Source organism: Vulpes vulpes, chromosome 3, assembly GCF_048418805.1.
Source record: "Vulpes vulpes isolate BD-2025 chromosome 3, VulVul3, whole genome shotgun sequence".
Classification (NCBI taxonomy): domain Eukaryota; kingdom Metazoa; phylum Chordata; class Mammalia; order Carnivora; family Canidae; genus Vulpes; species Vulpes vulpes.
The window spans coordinates 83,627,403-83,643,913 of NC_132782.1; the positions used below are offsets into that span (position 1 = coordinate 83,627,403).

The 16,511-nt window shown below is 60.3% G+C and overlaps 2 protein-coding genes across 4 annotated transcripts; both read left to right on the forward strand.

Moving 5' to 3' along the window:
* Nucleotides 1-39: 39 nt before the first annotated feature.
* On the forward strand, nucleotides 40-11,420 carry LRCH4 (leucine rich repeats and calponin homology domain containing 4). Of its 2 annotated transcripts, none has more exons than XM_026019479.2 (18): nucleotides 40-446; nucleotides 3,997-4,141; nucleotides 4,283-4,409; nucleotides 4,580-4,685; nucleotides 6,700-6,836; nucleotides 6,980-7,095; nucleotides 7,237-7,336; nucleotides 7,579-7,669; nucleotides 7,747-7,823; nucleotides 7,960-8,021; nucleotides 8,138-8,272; nucleotides 8,423-8,491; nucleotides 8,586-8,689; nucleotides 8,821-8,904; nucleotides 9,115-9,200; nucleotides 9,368-9,505; nucleotides 9,605-9,682; nucleotides 9,999-10,647. In XM_026019479.2, the coding sequence occupies exons 1-18, from the start codon at nucleotides 227-229 to the stop codon at nucleotides 10,194-10,196; spliced, it is 2,073 nt and encodes a 690-aa protein (XP_025875264.1). In that variant the 5' UTR covers nucleotides 40-226; the 3' UTR covers nucleotides 10,197-10,647. The 2 variants fall into 2 exon arrangements, with proteins under 2 accessions (XP_025875264.1, XP_025875265.1); XM_026019480.2 differs by lacking the exon at nucleotides 9,999-10,647 and adding an exon at nucleotides 11,057-11,420 and having other exon boundaries at nucleotides 144-446.
* Nucleotides 11,421-11,559: 139 nt separating this feature from the next.
* SAP25 (Sin3A associated protein 25) lies at nucleotides 11,560-13,345 on the forward strand. Of its 2 annotated transcripts, none has more exons than XM_026019483.2 (6): nucleotides 11,560-11,956; nucleotides 12,130-12,230; nucleotides 12,328-12,434; nucleotides 12,530-12,683; nucleotides 12,800-12,897; nucleotides 12,980-13,345. In XM_026019483.2, exons 1-6 carry the CDS (start codon nucleotides 11,697-11,699, stop codon nucleotides 13,241-13,243), a joined length of 984 nt encoding a protein of 327 aa, XP_025875268.2. In that variant the 5' UTR covers nucleotides 11,560-11,696; the 3' UTR covers nucleotides 13,244-13,345. The 2 variants fall into 2 exon arrangements, with proteins under 2 accessions (XP_025875268.2, XP_072609094.1); XM_072752993.1 differs by having other exon boundaries at nucleotides 11,813-11,956; nucleotides 12,345-12,434.
* The last annotated feature ends 3,166 nt before the right edge of the window (nucleotides 13,346-16,511 follow it).

Genomic DNA, 16,511 nt, shown 5'->3' on the forward strand with positions numbered 1-16,511 from the left:
ATTCTAGCCCCCTCCCTCCTGTCGCCTCACTCCGGCGCCGGAGTCTCCACGCCCCCGGCGGGTTCTGATTAGCCACTTCCGACGCGTCTCGGGACCGCGATTGGTCCACCGAGCCCCTGAGTCCGTTTCCTCCCCCTTGAAGCGACTACGGCGGCTCCAAGGAGGGGGAGGGGGGAGGAGGGACGGCCGGTCCCGTCAGTCAGGCAGCGGGAGCCGCCGGGAGCGGATGGCGGCGGCGGTAGCGGCCCCACTCGCCGCCGGGGGTGAGGAGGCGGCGGCCACGACCTCGGTTCCAGGGGCTCCGGGTCTGCCCGGGAGCCGCAGTGCAGAGCGGGCCCTAGAGGAGGCGGTGGCCACCGGGACCCTGAACCTATCTAACCGGCGCTTGAAGCACTTCCCCCGGGGCGCGGCCCGCAGCTACGACCTGTCAGACATCACCCAGGCTGGTGAGTGCACTCGGCCCCGTACGCGGCCGAGACCCTCATTTGCATAGACCCGCCCCTAGCTTGTTTCTCACCGGGCTCTGGAGTCTGGCCCGCCCCTTCACCTGACCGTCGGGGTTCTCAGCCCAGCCGATTTGCATAAGCCCACTACCTCCCCCTCCTCACTTTGAGAACTACTAGACAATGAACGCATTTCTCGTTTGCACCGAACGCCCAGCGCCCCGGCCGAGCGCTGTGAGAATTCCCCCTTTTCTCCTTCTCTTTATTTGCATATCTGCGCACTTGTAGAATGGCCCCGCCCCTCACCTGGTTGGCTTATTTGCATGACCTCTTCAACCTTAGTTCTGATCGTTCCTTAAAGCAGACCCCCACGAGCCCCTCTAATGACTTCTTTCCCTTCCTCCACTTCTCCCAATTCTTTCTCCCCGTTCCACCGAGATCCGAGCAGCCTTAGGCCCCCCTCATCCCTAGGGTTTGCCCCTAACAACCTGGTGTTTCTGTTTACTGTGCTTGTCGTCCCGCCCCCTAAGGTTGCTGGCTCTCTCTCACCCAACTGGCCTATGGGAAAGAAGCAGATCTTCCAACTCCCCTAACTCTTTTCTCCTCCAGCTCTTCCACCTATTATCCCTGACCCCCTTATTCAAGACTCCTCCTCCTGCTTGCCTGTGTGAGGTCACTATGGAGCCTGTGACCTCATAGGGACCCTAGAATTCCCAATTCAGTTTCTGCTTTCCCTAGGGGGAGGGACTTGAGGCAGTCGCTGAAAGGAAGGAAATCTTATCTCCTGGCTAGGAGTACTGGGAAGCTAGAGACTGCCCCACTGCCCTTCCACTCCCCCACTCACAGATCCCTCTAATCGTGTTAACCTCCTGCCTGGTGTCTCTTGATCGTGGGGTGTGGGGGACTCTACCATGACAGGTGAGTCAGACCTCAGCTGCTCAGGAGGCAACAACCTATGACCTTGGGCTGGCAGCTGGGGGGTGGAGATTGGGAGTGGGGAGAAGGACTGCATTCCCGAAGCCCCACCCCAGCCTAGCCCAGGGTGGGACTTTGGGCTGGGTGAGCGTCCTGATGACACTGCTCTGCGACTGCATGTGTTTCTCCTCCAGCAGGTGCTGTCTCACCTGCAAATACTCAAGTGGGCACAAACACTCTTTTCTCCACTGCTCTGGGGAGGACCAGTTTAAGCCTCTCCGCTTTTCTTGGGTTGCTGGTTAAACTCACTTGCCTGCCATGCAGTGAGTGAGTTCAGGGAATGAGTGAGCCCCAGGAGCCAATCCTCTCCCTCTCAGTCTCCCCCAGCCGCCTAACCCCGAAGCTTCAGATTGACCTCAGCAGCTGTGTGACACTCGCCCGTCTGTTCCCTTTCCCCTCCCCCTTGCTTGTTTTTGTGACAAAGACCAAATGTTATTCTTTACTTCCTTAGGACTCTGCCTCTGTGAGTGGACTCCTGGGGAAAAGTACCAAGAACTCCCAGGCCCCTCCCAACCCCTACCCCCTCCCACCCTCCTCCGCCCGGCATTCCGGCTTAGGGTGCAGGCAGCTCCCCTGAGTGTGCTTATCTGCTGAAGCGGGGAAAATTCCAGCTTCTCTGGGACCTCTCCCTGTCCTGCTCTCCACACAGAAATCCTGAGTCCTTTCTGGGCCCAGCTTGTAGGCCATGGTGGAATATCTCTTGTCCAGAACATTCTCCTCTGACCCTTCTCCCCAAGCAGAATGCTTATAGTGTGGGGCAGAAAAGGGAAGTGACAGTCCGTGTTACCCATACTGTGCCCTCCACACCAACTTGCCCTCCAACCTGGACTGAACACTTCAATACTCTGCCAGATTCTTTTGAGCCCTCTCCTGGTTTCCCAGCTTTTTCTGACCCATTGTTTTCCCTGCATATTTCCTATGGCACGGGTCTTAGATATCCCCTGGACTCTTATTCCTTGGGGCCCCAGGAACCTGGGAAGTAGGATGAACCCTGAGACAGTGGGGAGGGGCCGCTCTCGCAAAGGAGAAGTGCTGCTCATTCTCTCTCAGACCACATCCTGTGCCTCCTGTGCCCTGCCTCCTCCAGCCCAGGCTCCCTTCCCCTCCTAGCTTTTGCCCCCACCACTGCTTAGCCCATCTTGTCTTCCGCCCCCTTCATCCACAGCATGCGCTGCTTGCGCGTGTGCACACATACACACAGACATTTGTAGATGTAGGGAGCAGGCAGGTGGAGGGCAAACATATGAGGACTGCATCTGGCTGTCTCACCCTCTTCAGAACTCGGTCTTTTCCCTTGGTGGATCTCCTCTCTTTGCACACCAGGGCTGTGAACAGAGAGAGAGAAAGGAGGAGCCCTGGTGCATCAGGCTGTCCTCTGCCCTGCTAAACATAGAGCCCACCAGAGACAGAACTTGTCTAGATTGTTTCTACTCCATTTCCTGTCATGAGACTCATTTCCTTGGGGGATATACCCCAGCTTCCCTCCCATCAGCTTTTGCTCACCCCTTCCTGGGGAGGGCTGCCTAAGAAGCTCACCAAAGTGCTATTGCCAGGGGCATCCCCCAGCAGGCCCTGGGCCCCTCCCAGTGCAGGCGAGGAGAGGAAATAGAAACCCAGACTTGAAGAGCTCTAAGCAGTTAGAGTCCGTAGACTGGCAGAAACCTCATGCCTGACTCCTTTCATTGGAGTGGCAGGTAACCCCTTGAGATAAGGGGTGGTCATAGGCATTCCCCTCCCTTCCTCCCTCCCTGTTCCTCACCCACATCAAGACACAGGCAAAAGAGCTGAGCGCCTCGAGCCTGGGTCAGTAAGAGAGGAAGTAGAGGAGGGCTGGTGAGGCTATGGTGGGAAGGAGGCCAGTCCTAAAGAAGGTGTATCCTGATGGGAGGGACTTGAGGATTCCAGCTCCCACCTCTAGCTTTGGTCAGCTGCTCTCTTTCCCCTCTTGGTCCTTGGGAGTCTGTTCCTTCACAGACCCTTGGACCTGGCTTGCTGATCCTAGGGACTGATGAAGAACCATTGTCCAGTGTGTTAGGAGCTTCACTTATTCTGTAGAGCCAGACTCTAATGACCCTTGGTTTCTTTCCCCTGTGTTGAAAAGAGATTGAAGCTGGGGACAAGGCCCCTGAGGAGAGAGGAAGAGGGATGAGCTTGCTCAGTGGCCTCGCCCCGGGGTTACCATATTCTTATCTCGAGCCTCCTAGACCATTACCTTTCTGTTTTCTTTGGAGCACCAGCCTTCTCCATAGAACAGCAGGAACCATGAGTTCTAGAAACCAGTCACCCTTTCCAGGGTAGCCCTTCATTTGTGTATTCAAAGGTGGTGGTCATGGTTTGTCCTCGTAAGTCTGGGCTTCCCCAGCCCAGTGAGTGTCCCTTTGCTGTTCTGGTAATGCTTGGAATGTACTCAGTTTGGCAGAAAGCTTTATTCTCTCCAGGGAACTCATGTTTATAGGCCTGATTCTTTATGTCTGACGGGGAGGTGGACAGCTGGGCAGTTGGCTCTGGGAAAGTTCAGGGCCCTCTTGTCCAGGGTTGGGCTCATCCACAGCTCTCCCCTGACACTTGCTTCCCCTAGACCTGTCCCGGAACCGGTTCCCCGAGGTGCCAGAGGCAGCATGCCAGCTGGTGTCCCTGGAGGGCCTGAGCCTCTACCACAATTGCCTGAGATGCCTGAACCCTGCCTTGGGGAATCTCACAGCCCTTACCTACCTCAACCTCAGGTAGGGAGGTATGGCCAGGGAAGGGTGGGAGCCCCAAGTCCTGGTGCACGGTACTCTGAGTGCCCCTCCCACGACCCCAAAAAGAGGGCAACACTAGGATGCCATGCCTGGAGAGTGAGCACCATGCCCTTCTGTCCACAGCCGAAACCAGCTGTCGTCACTGCCACCTTACATCTGCCAGCTGCCCCTCAGGGTGCTCATCGTCAGCAACAACAAACTGGGAGCCCTGCCTCCCGACATCAGCGCCTTGGGAAGCCTTCGGCAGCTTGTGAGCATGGGGGAGCAGGGCCAGAAGAGGGGCTGCTGAGCCAGGCACCAGGGGACCTTTGGGGGAAGTTAAGGAGAGGTGGGAAACCAAAGGAGCTGGCCAGAGAACAAAGGTAGTTTCTGATGCCCCTGGTCTCATGGCTCCTGGCCTACTTCTATTCCTCCCTGCAGGATGTGAGTGGCAATGAGTTGCAGGCCCTCCCGGCAGAGCTGTGTAGCCTCCCTTCCCTGCGGGACCTCAGTGTGCGTAGGAACCAGCTCAGCACCCTGCCTGATGGTGAGGAGAATGAAGAGCTGGAGGGAGGAGGTGGTTGGCGGGGAGGGAGTATGTGTGTCTACACTGGAGAACTCACAAAGACTCTTCACAGAACATCAGTGCCCCAGGTACAGATAAACAGACTACATTATCTGATGTATTCTTGACCAACAAGCCTCGGAGGCTAACAAGGCATGGGTGGTTAACTCTGTTTTCATAAATGAGGAACAAGGCACAGAGAAAGGAGACAGGGTGCATGTGTTAGCACCCTATAGAGTCATAAGCTGGAAGGGGCCTTTGCAGTTACCTGGGATCATCACTCACCCAGTGGGAGCTCTCAGGCACCTGAATCAGATGATGCCCTGTGCCGCCTCCCCAGAGTTTCTGAGTCCATAGAGCTAGAGCCCAAGCAGCCCCATTGTAACGAGCTATCCACCGTAACATTTGATAGCCCCTGCTCCAAAGCAGGCACCCCTTCCCTTATTCAGGCAGCATGGTTGTGTGCTTCCTGTGTTTTAAGTGGAGGTCAGGTAGACATGAGTGATGTCACGTTAAACGTTAAAATGTTTGGGCTTCATAGGGAGAGATGAGTGGAGGGAAGTGCTAGAACAGGACACATAAAGAGCTTCAGGAGCTAGAGGGAGGCATGTGGCTCTGCTCTGGGAGCTTGAGGAAGACTTCTCCCCAGAGGCATGACAGGAGCTGACCTGTGAAGGAAAGTTCTTCCTTCTACATCCCAGGCAGGGGAAACCCATGTGCAAAGCATGTGGGTGGGAGGGAGCACAGTCAGGCACGGATGTGGTGAGAAAGGCAAGCTAGGGCTGGGTGGGAAGGACCAGAGCCATGCTCATCTTGGTTTTGTTTTATTTTTATTTTAAAAAGTTTTTTTTGTTTTGTTTTGTTTTTGTTTTTGTTAAGATTTTATTTATTCCTGAGAGACACAGAGAGGCAGAGACATAGCAGAGGGAGAAGCAGGCTCCCCTCAGGGAGCCCCATGTGGGACTTGATCTCAGGACCTGGGATCACGCTCCAAGCTGAAGGCAGACGCTCAACCGCTGAGCCACCCAGGCGCCCCTCATCCTGGTTTTAAAGAGCAAGAGAGGGGAGTCAGGTGGCAATTCCTTTTCTCTGGGCTCCACCTACTGCTGCTCTGGCCCCCTCTCCTTCTAAGTTGGTAGCAGTGTAAACAAGCATTTGATCAGGATGCTCTCTGGTGCATAAAAGAGACCCTAGCAAAACACCCTGGGGGCACAGAGGAAGGAGCAGTGAATTCTAACCTGAGTGTCTAGAAAGATTTCATGGAAGATGCAACACTTGAGCTGAACTTTGAAAGATGGTCACAAAAATGAGTGTCCCAGTTGAGCAAACAGCACGTATAGAAAGGTCCAGAAGCTGAGGGTTGTCTGATGTGTGTGAGGGTGGGCAGTGAGATGGGAAATGTGGACCTAGCCAGATCATGAACACCTTGACTGTACTGGGCCAAGGAGTGGGGAGTTTTATTCTGTGTCTCTACTACCACTAATCCAACTGCATGTTTGCGAAGTAGAAAAAGGCACACTCCCTGTGGGTGGGCACAACCTTGCCTGGGGCTGGAAGGGCTTAGCTAGTAAAGTTCAGGTGGGATTGCAGACCCCTCCTGCCTAGGTGGCTCTGTGCAGGGCACAGTCCACTCACTCTCAGCTGCCTCGGCTGCGAGGCACGGATGGTTTTTGAGCCTTCCAACGTCGCAGTTTGGTCTGGGTCTTGTGATGGTCACTTGGGGATGAAGGAACAGTTGAAGTCTGGAGTGGGCAGGGTGGGGCAAAGGAGAGAAGTACATGAGCTGGGCAGGAGCTAAGGGAGGGGAGGCCTGGAGGTGGGAACGTGAGCAGGAAGAGAGGCAGGAAGGTTGTTCTCAGGGAATACCCTCCGCCAGCCAGGGCAGAGGCTGTGGTGGACCCAAGGGTGGCCAGCGGGCCAGAGCAGAGGGCAGAGGAAGTGAGCACAAGGCCCCACCCTTGGGCAGGCTCCTGACTCTTCCCTCACCCACCCCCAGAGCTGGGGGATCTTCCTCTTGTCCGCCTGGATTTCTCCTGTAACCGTGTCTCCCGCATCCCGGTCTCCTTCTGCCGCCTCAGGCACCTGCAGGTCATTCTGCTGGACAGCAACCCCCTGCAGAGCCCACCGGCTCAGGTGAGGGGTGGGTCTGCTGTAGGCCATGGGGGCGGGGCTGAGAGTGGGTATGAGTTGGGAAGTGAGTCCCTTTAGCAGCCAAGCGGGATCTGGGGCCCCCCTTCCCTTTCTCTAACCCCTGTCACACACCTCCTTATACCTAGATCTGCCTGAAGGGGAAACTTCACATCTTCAAGTACTTGTCAACAGAGGCGGGGCGGCGTGGGGGTTCTGCACTGGGGGACCTGGCCTCTTCCCGCCCCCCAAGCTTTAGTCCCTGGTAAGTCCCAAGTGGGAAAGAGGGAAGCCCCTGGTACTTACTGCCCCTTTCTGGCAGCACAGACTCCACGGTTTTTGGTGGGAAGATGAGAGGGGTCACTGGCCAGCATTGGACTGACTAGCTCTCTCTGGCTGGCACTAGCCCTGCTGAGGACTTATTTCCGGGACGTCGGTACGATGGTGGGCTAGACTCTGGCTTCCACAGTGTTGACAGTGGCAGCAAAAGGTGGTCTGGAAATGAGGTAAGGGCCTCCTTTCCCTGGGACGTACTGGGAATGTCTCTCCCCCAGGGAGAACATCTGAGTTGGGACCTTTTGCTTGGTGCCTCTGATTATTACAGTGACAGTTGGTATCTGGAGGAGTCTTCCCTTGCCCAAGTATCTGGGGGAAGGGCTGGCTCAGCAGCAGACCCCAAGGGCATGAACCCCATGAACCCCCAGCACTACAGAGCAACTGTCTCCCATTTTGGCATTTGTATTTATAGTCAACAGATGAATTTTCGGAGTTGTCCTTCCGGATCTCAGAGCTGGCCCGGGAGCCTAGGGGGCCCAAGGAGCGGAGGGAGGATGGCTCTGGTGAGTAGTGGGCTCTGGGGTAATGGATGAGTGCCCCAAGCCCCCAAATGCTTGCTGACATGCCCTGGCCTCTCCAGCTGACGGAGACCCTGAGCAGATTGACTTCATTGACAGCCACATGCCTGGGGAGGAGGAGGAGCGAGGTGCTGCTGAGGTGAGGGTCCAGCCCCTGGCCTCATGCCCTGTGTGTGCCCTGTGTGGGAGAGAGGAGAGTGGAGGGAGGGAAGGAGGGAGTGGTGCTGGCCTGGAGGAAGAGACACTCCCTCAACCCTCTGCTGCTCTTTCCTTAGGAGCATCGGCCACCAGAATTGAGCCCTGCCACAGGGGATGCAGAGAAGGCACCAAGCAGCAGGTACCCCAGAGCCACCTGAGCCAGCACCTTCTCCCTTTGCCCCATCCCCCTGGACGCCTCCTCCTCTCCCCTGACTTATGTCTGTCTCCTTCACTGGTCTTACCTCTAACTCTCAGGCGGGAGGAGCCAGCTGGGGAGGAGCGGCGGCGCCCCGACACCTTGCAGTTATGGCAGGAGCGGGAGCGGAGGCAGCAGCAGCAGCAGCAGCAGCAGCAGCACACTGGAGTGTGGGGGGCCTCCAGGAAGGACAGGTGTGGGCACAGGGGCAGCTTGGGTTGGGGCTTCCGCTGGGCAGGGACCCTAGCCATGAGTGGAAATGAACCCTCCTGAGCTCCTCTGCCCCTCAGGCTTGGTGGGTTCCCTGCCTGTGCTGCTGACTCCACACCTTCTTTGCTTTCTAGTTTTCTGAAGCTGGGGATCAGGGCTGCTGGTGGAGCTGCTGCTGCCTCGTCCGCTCAGGCCTCCTCTAAGTATGTGTCCTCTGAGACTCCAAACTTCCTGAGCTCTGTCCCTATACGCCTCCTCCTGCCCATCCCCTTTAATCCGCTCTCTGTCTATCCTCAGTGGCATGCCTAAGTCCAGTGCCACCCAACCAGGACCTTCAGGAGGGCAGGGTGCCCCTGCCCCCACCTCTGCTTCCCAGGAGCCCCTCCCTGCAGCTGGACCAGGTGGGACAGGGACTTTGGGAAAAGGATGGGGGACTGTGTAGCTGAGAGGGTGGCTGGGGCCTGGTGGCCTGAGGGAAGAGTGGGACTCTGAGACGTGTCTTTTCTCACCTGCCCCTGGCTCTGGCCCCCAGCAACAGTGCCTGCTCCCCGGCCACTTGGCTCCATTCAGAGACCAAACAGCTTCCTCTTCCGTTCTTCCTCTCAGAGTAGTTCAGGTGGGTTTCCCCTGTCCCTGGTGCTCATCCAGCACTCACCCCTGCACCATGGACATCCCTTCTGGCCTGGGAGTTCTCTGGTCTATTGTCCCTTTGTGTTGAAAAGCCCACAAGCACAAAGGCAGGAGATGTGGGTGCCAGACACTGTGACCCAGCTAGAAAGTCGGCGGCGGGTGGCAGAGACAGCCCACATTCCTCCTCCTTCTCCAGGCCCTTCGTCACCAGACCCTGTCTTGAAACCTCGGCGATCCCCCCAGCTTCTGGATGAGAAGGAGCTGATGGCACAACTACGCCAGGTAAGAGAGGTGGGACCTGCAGGGCTGGGGGTGGGGGTGGGGTGCACTCAGCCTCCTTGAGTTTCCTGGCCTCTCACAGCAGCCCGTAGGTGCTTCCACTGAGGACACAAGGGACAGGCGGGAGTCCCCACTGACCTTAACCTCACCCCCACCCTCCTGGCTCCCAGGTCCTTGAGTCGCGGCTGCAGCGGCCCCTGCCGGAGGACCTGGCAGAGGCTCTGGCCAATGGAGTCATCCTCTGTCAGCTGGCCAACCAGCTGCGGCCCCGCTCCGTGCCCTTCATCCACGTGCCCTCACCTGCTGTGGTCAGTTGGGTCCCAGGGCGAGAGGTAAGGGATGGGGCAGAGGACTGCCGGGGCCTCTCCCTTACTCCCTTCTCTGTTTCCTTTCTCGCCCTCTGCCAGCCAAAACTTAGTACTCTCAAGTCTCGGAAAAATGTGGAGAGTTTCTTAGAAGCCTGCCGAAAAATGGGGGTGCCTGAGGTATGGGGGTGCATGTTCTCAGGAGCCCAGGGCTGGTCCCTACTCTAAAGAGTAGTGACATCCTGGGCTCGGCTGAGCCCTCTGCATGGATGGGTGGCAGGGTCCCATTCGCAGGGGTGTCTGCTCCCCAGAAGGAAGCACATTTGCAAGTCCCTGTCCTGCACACCTCCCTGCCCTGCATGCCTCCCTTCCTGGCGCTCTGCATGTTGGCCTGGCCCCAGCCCTGGCACATGAAGGCAGGGGTGGGAAGGGCCGTCTCGCTGCTGACGTCTGCTCTTTGTCTTTGTCCATCATCTGTCCCACTCTCCCTTCCCAGGCCGACCTGTGCTCGCCCTCGGATCTCCTCCAGGGCACCGCCCAGGGGCTGTGGACCACCCTGGAGGCTGTGAAGCGGGTGGGGGGCAGGGCCCCCCCGCCCCTCTGGCCCCCCTCTGGTCTGGGCGGCTTCATCTTCTTCTACGTGGTCCTCATGCTGCTGCTCTATGTCGTCTACACTCGGCTCCTGGGTTCCTAGGACCTGAAGTCACCCTTTCTCCCCGCCCCCTCACCCTATTTCTATTTATAAGACTCCTGTGCCATTCCTGTCCCTACCAGTGGTGCCTTCAGCCCCTACCAAAGACACTAGTGAATCCCCCTCCCCTCACAAACACTGACCTTAGAGGCCCCAGTCTGGTGCCGCCCCAAGACCCCAGGCCCCAGCCTCTGGCCACCCTCCTGTAGCCCATTCTGAGCCCCTCACCTCTCAATCCTGATGGTGCCTTCATTCCCTCCAGGCCCTGCCCTGCCCTCTGTTCCCTCAGGAGGGTAGATCTTAACCTTCCTCCTTGTGCTGTTCCCCGCACCGTCCCCCCCACTGTTACGGGGAGCTAAATTATCTATATTTTGTAGAGAGAAGTTTATATTTGTAGGGGATGTAGGGGCCCAGGCTGGGTCCTTGTCTCTGTGTATAAATTGTACAGACTGTGGCCGCCTCTGTGTGTGTGTGCCTGTGTTTGCGTCTGCTCCTGCTGTGGCCAGGCCCTGCCCTGGCGGGGGGGGGGGGGGGGGGGGGGGGGGCCTGGGGCTATGTTTGTCAGCCCGCCTATTCGCCTATTCGAGCATTTCCCTCTGGAAATGACAGGTCCCTCCTCCCCTGAGCCTTGGCCCCCTGTGTCATCTCCCTTCTGTTACCTGCTGGCAGCTTCCTTGCAACTTATTTGTCCCCAAGCCATGTTCGCGGTGCCCCTGGCCTTTGCGGCCTTCACCTGGAAGGGCCATCCTGTCAGCCCCGTTTGCCCAGGCTTCTTTAGGCTTTCTCCACCCTGTCCTCTGACAAGGGCAGGGAAGCCAGAGAACCAGCTGGCAAGGGGAACTTAACTGGGCCCCTCCCCCCAGGAGTCCCTGTGCCAGCCCCACCACATCCTGGAAGAGGAGGGGGCCCCGGGAAGGGGCCTCCCCTACATCGCTGCTGTCATCCACGCCCTACTGGAACGGCCATAGGGGTCGAGGTAGGGCCGCAGGGCCCCACCCGGCCGGGAACACAGAACAGAGAAGACAGCTGCTCTCTAGCAAGGACTCTGGTGAGGGCGGCCTCGGGCCTGGCCCTGTTCCTTGGGTGCCTCTCGGCCCGCCCGAGGGGTTGGAAGCGGACGGCGCAGCGAGGCGCCCGGCTGCCTCTGGGTGCGGCTGAGGGTCTGGGATACAAACCCGGCGCCGGATGTTGTGTCAAGTGCAATAAAGAAGCCAGGCCCTCCAGGTCGCCCTCGGGTGTGCGTGTGCTTGTGTCCGTCTGCGAACGAATGCGGTGCGTCGCGGGGAAGTAGGCGCCTCCGCGTCCGCGCCGCTGTTCGGTAGCTCCCCGCGCGGGAGCCGCTCTTGCGTGTGGGGCCGCGGGCAGCGCTGGCCCCGCCACCCCCGCCACCAGGGGGCGCCCGCGGGATCCCGGCGGGAGCGCGCGCCACGTGGCCCGGAAACGCGCTGGGCGCCGGCGTGGTGGCGAGGCCCTGCGAGGTGGGCCGGCGACCTGGGCTGGCGGATGGCTGCGGGAGGTGGGGGCCGCGTGGAGTCCCGGGAGGGCGAGGTGGGAGGCGCGGGCGGGGCGGACGCCGGCACAGAGCTGCTGCCGGGCGCTGCCCTCCCCCGCAGACGCGGCATGTTGCCCGGACCGCCTCGGCGCTGGGACGCGGGCAGAGAGGCGCCGGAGGAACAGGGCCCCTCGGCGGGCAGTGACTCCGGTGAGGCCTGGACCTCTGGAGAGGAAGCCCTGGGGGAGCCAGGAACATCCCCACAGGACAGGTGAGGGGTTCCGCCGCGGGGAAGTCCAATGGCGCCCACCGCGTGAGGTGAAATCAGTCGCCCACACTGAGGAACGGGTGTGCTCAGGCTCCCTGCCCCAGGCGCCCTTGGCCGGGCCTCAGAAATATAGGGGGAGGCTGTGATGGGGGCCCCTAAGTACCTCCCCCTCCCAGCCCGCAGCCCTGGTCACGAAGGCCTTCCTGGACCCAGAGAGAGCGGCTGCTGGCCCTGTCCCCGCCAGGCCTGGCTGCTGAGCACTCCCCGGGAACCCCAGGTAGGCACTGGCCTTGCTGTCTTTACCCCCCCTCCCCCCCACTCTTCCACCCACTCCTGAGCCTGTTTTAATCTCTTCAAATACCGCCCTGCCCCAGTTGCCCTTTCCCCCCAGATGGCCTGGGAGGTGGCCCCCTCAAGGATGACTGTGTTAGCACCATGGGACCTCAACTACAAGGCCAAAGCAGGGCCACGGATGGTGTGGGTGAGTTGGGAGTACCTCTGGCTCTGGCCTTGGGAGGGGGCGGGGTACCCGGGAGGGGACCAAAGCTCCAGTGATCTTTCCTGTCCCCTCCACAGGGACCTAGCTGTGCATCTGGTGCCTCCTTTTCAAGCCGGACCTTGTGTCATCCCTCATTCTGGCCACTGTACGAGGCAGCCTCAGGCCGGGACCTCAGGCCCCTGGCCCCAGCAGCAGGACGTCAGAATGGAGAGCAGGCACCCAGGGATGCAGGTACTCTGGCCCCCCCAGGCTCTGGAGGTGCCCTGCATGAGCTGGTCAGGGAACTGGTGCAGCCATCACTGGTGTGGGAACCCCAGCCGGCTGCCCTACCAGTTTCTCCTTCCCAGGGTTCCCAGTGATGTGCCATGAAGATGTCTTTCTGTCAGACCCGCTGCTTCCCTGTGGGCAGCGTGTCCCCCTGTACCTGTCGGAGGCCTCTCAGCAGGTGAGTGCAGTTGCTGCCCTGGCCTCACCCTAGTCTTTCTGCAGGGCTTGGGAGGAGACACTTCTCCCTCCTCTCTCCTCAGGTCATGGGCTCTCTGAAGCTGCTGCTCCCACCTCCTATCATGTCTCCCTGGGTGCTCCACACACCATCCCCGGGCTGCTCCACTGCCTGGCTCAGTGGGCCTGAGCTGATCGCCCTCACAGGCCTCCTGCAGATGAGCCAGGGGGATCCTAGACCTGCCTCCTCTGGGGCTCCCACACCCTGCCCTCCAGGCCCTGTACCTGACCACCCAGGCCCCAGTGGTGGCCCCAGCTCTTCTCACTGCACTGACCCATCTGTCCCATGAACCCAGATACCTCATTGAACACAGCCCTTTTGGGGGTAGAGTGGGTCCCTTTCTCCCCTGGGCAGGTTCTCTTGACAATAAAAGTGTTGGTTTGCAAACAGACTCCTTGTAGTGAATGAGTAGCAGCGTGGGGCATGGAGACAGGATGGGGTCTCTTCCTCGTGGCTCAGACTGTCCCCCCCCCCTCAAATTCTTGTTACTCACTGGTCACCCCTACAGTGGGGCAGGGGAATCTTAAGACCTAAGACCTTTCCAGGCTGACAGAGCAGGGCCACTTTAATAGGGCATGGGCTGTGGGGGTCCACAGTACAGTATTATGGAAGATAAGTATATGGAAGCAAGAGGTGCATCAGCTCCACCAGGCTCCAGAGAAGGGAGGATTGTGTGAACACGTGGCTGGCACTGGAAGAGGGAAATGAGGGAGTAAGGGAGTGGCATAGCACTTTAGAGAAGCAGTAGAGGTAAGATACTTGGTACCTCTTGCTCTAGGGCCCTAGGAACTCAGTCCTGGTGTGGGGGATTGGTTCTTTGGCTGGGAGGAGACAGAAGGCAGGCCCTGCAGGTGTGGGGTGGGGAGGAGCAGGTCCATGTGGAAGTCATTGGAGGCAAAGTGGGGAGAGCCAAAGCTGACCTGAGATCTGGAATGATGCTGCAGGAAGGCTGCCAGGAAAAAAAGGATTGGGGCTTTGGCTGAGAAAGCCTGGAGTTCGTAGGGGTTTGTGGGTGGGAAGGGGGGGGGGGTGGTTCTAGAATTTTCTCCCTTAAAAGAATCCCAACTCTTGGGGAGCCTTTTCCTGAGGATTTCCTATACCACATCTGGAAGGGGTGGAGGGGGGCAGCAGGCCCTAAGGGGCAGCTCAAAGCTTCTGCAAGTTGTAGGTGCTAGGGGGCCTGAGAGCCCCTCTATTTTGGGATCCAATGGGGGAATTGAGGGGAGCAGGCAGGAAAGTATTCCTAAATTTGGCCTGTTTTCTCTCCCCTCCCCATCCATTCCTAGCTAGACAGGGCACGGCTGCCTGTCTCCTTACGGGAGCCTCTCTGAGGTTCAGGGAAGCCGATGCACGCATAGCAGTGCCAGTGGTGTGTGCCAGACCCAGGGGCGTCGCCTCGAGCCTCCAGTGGAGGGACCAGGTCCAGGTCGACATAGTTGAGGTGGCTGTTGGGGGGGTCTGGTATGGCAGTGCCCATTCCTAAGTAGTCCGGGGCCACCTAATTGATGCACATGTTACTCCCCTACGAGCTCTGAGGGCAGCTGCAGGTGGGGATGAACCCCTTCCAGTCCCTAATGTTCCTGACCCTGCGACAGGGGCTTTGGAACAAAGGTCCCAGCTCCCTGGCCCTGGGCTAATAGAAACGGGGCAGGGCACTCAGGGACAAAGGCCCTGGCGGAAAGCGGCTCATGGGCATGAATTCAGTGCCCCTGCAACTCTGGAGTGGCTTGTGGGGAGCAGCTGTAAGGCCTGGGGGCACAGTCACCATGTAGCCACTAGTTTCGCCACCCCCCATGGGCTCATAATCGCTCCTGGCCGCGTTCCAGGTCCTCGGGGTGCGGGGCTGCGGGGCTGCTTTCCCGCCCTTCTCACGCAGGCCCCCGCGATGGCTCAGGCCGCTTGACTGGGCTGCCGAGGCCAGGGTCGCATGAGGTTGGGAGACGCCGGGTGTGCAGGCGCTGGTCGGCGGATCCCTGGGCAGTGGCTCAGCCCTGCCACCCGCACCGCCATCCCCGAGGCACCTCATGGCGGCCAGTACAGTCTCATGAAGGCTTTGGGCCCCCACGGCGGCGTCGGGCGCCTGTAGCCACAGCTCCCCGGGACCTGCGGGCACCGAGCGGCCGAGCTCCAGGAAGAAGAGTCTGCTTGGCCGCAGCGGCGCACGCTGAACGGGGACAGGCGAAGGGCCGGTGGCAGCGAAGCCTGCGTGTCCCCAGAGCCTCTGCCCTTGGGCTTCCGCAGCAAGGCCGCAGCCGCCGCTGCCCAGGCCTCGTGTCCGCCCCAGCCCCTTGGGTCGCAGCGTCACGGGCCAGACGTCCTGAAAGGGAGCAAGGATCCAGGCGCCGGGGTCCTCGTGAAGCTGACACCGGAGAGACGGGGGGCGGTCACAGGGGGCCCCTGGGCCGCGGGTGGGGTGTGGGCCTTGGAGTCACTGCGCCCTGAGAACTAAAGACGTGAACACGCTTCATGTTTGGACTTGATTTTGGTGACTTATGGGGAGGGACAACCCACAATAAACACCGGCACCATCCTGGCCGCCCGCCCTGGGGCTCGGGCCTCACCGGCGGGGCGGAGGCGCCGGCCCGGAGCAGGGCGCCGTCCGCCTGCTGCTCCGCCCCGCAGGCCGCCGCCACGCCCAGGCTGCGGTCGCGCGGGTACAGGACGATCCGGTGGCCCTGGCGCGCGTCCACGCGCTGGCTGATGGTGCGCGCGCCCGCCGGGTTCCCGCGGAACTTCTCGCTCCCGTAGCCCTGGAGGCGCGGCGGTCCGCGCGGAGCACGAAGAAGCGGCCGTGCTGCTGGGACTTCTGCTTCCGCAGGGGGCCGCAGAGCCGCGCGCCAGCCGGACAAGCCCGGGGCCGTGGCAGAAGCAGGGGCACGTCTGCCGGCTCGGAGTCCGGGGCTGCCGTGGGGCCGCCATCTTCGGGCTTCATCCCAGGCCAAAGGCAACAGAGTGGCCGGAGTAGGGGCTGAGACTCAGCAGAGGCGGGGTGGCGGTGGCGGTCTCTGGAGACGGGGGCAGCGTCCTCACAGGTTGTCACCCGTCTTGGTGCCCAGCGTCTTGCACCGGACTTGAGGTCTGGGGCACAGGGTCTGCGGTGGCCCCTCGCACGCAGCGTGTGCCCCACCGGCTGTCCCGTGGCCTGCGCCACGCTGGGCTCCAGCGGCCCCCTCCGAGGCTCGACCCTGCCTCCTGCCCCCTCCCTCCCTCTGCCGGCAGCTCCGGAGTCCCCACCCCCGTGAGGTTAACCCTCGCGCGCCCCGGGCGCTGGACGCCAGGCCGTGGGAGCGAAGTCTGGTTGGGGGAGTCTGGGAGAGGCGGCCTCCTGCCCACCCCACCACCCTCGGGCTGGTGGCAGGAGCCGGCAGCGTGTGGGCGTCTTCACGGATCTGAGCTGACCGCTAAGTAAGCGGCTGAGGCCAAAGTGAGTGGAACTGCGTCGGGAGACGACGGCGCTGGCGGCGCAGGGTGCGCAGACCTGGCGGTTAGGGGAAGGCGCTTACAGCTGCAGCGACGCCTTGTGCTGCCGCCACTCCCAGCTCTTCCAGCTCAGGCTC

Coding starts and splice junctions, on each gene's coding strand:
- LRCH4 (XM_026019479.2), top strand. CDS start 227: ATGGCGGCGGCGGTAGCGGCCCCACTCGCCGCCGGGGGTGAGGAGGCG. Junction 447..3,996: donor GTCAGACATCACCCAGGCTG/GTGAGTGCACTC, acceptor TGCTTCCCCTAG/ACCTGTCCCGGAACCGGTTC. Junction 8,492..8,585: donor TCCGCTCAGGCCTCCTCTAA/GTATGTGTCCTC, acceptor GTCTATCCTCAG/TGGCATGCCTAAGTCCAGTG.
- SAP25 (XM_026019483.2), top strand. CDS start 11,697: ATGGCTGCGGGAGGTGGGGGCCGCGTGGAGTCCCGGGAGGGCGAGGTG. Junction 12,231..12,327: donor GCACTCCCCGGGAACCCCAG/GTAGGCACTGGC, acceptor GCCCTGCCCCAG/TTGCCCTTTCCCCCCAGATG. Junction 12,684..12,799: donor GCAGGCACCCAGGGATGCAG/GTACTCTGGCCC, acceptor TCTCCTTCCCAG/GGTTCCCAGTGATGTGCCAT.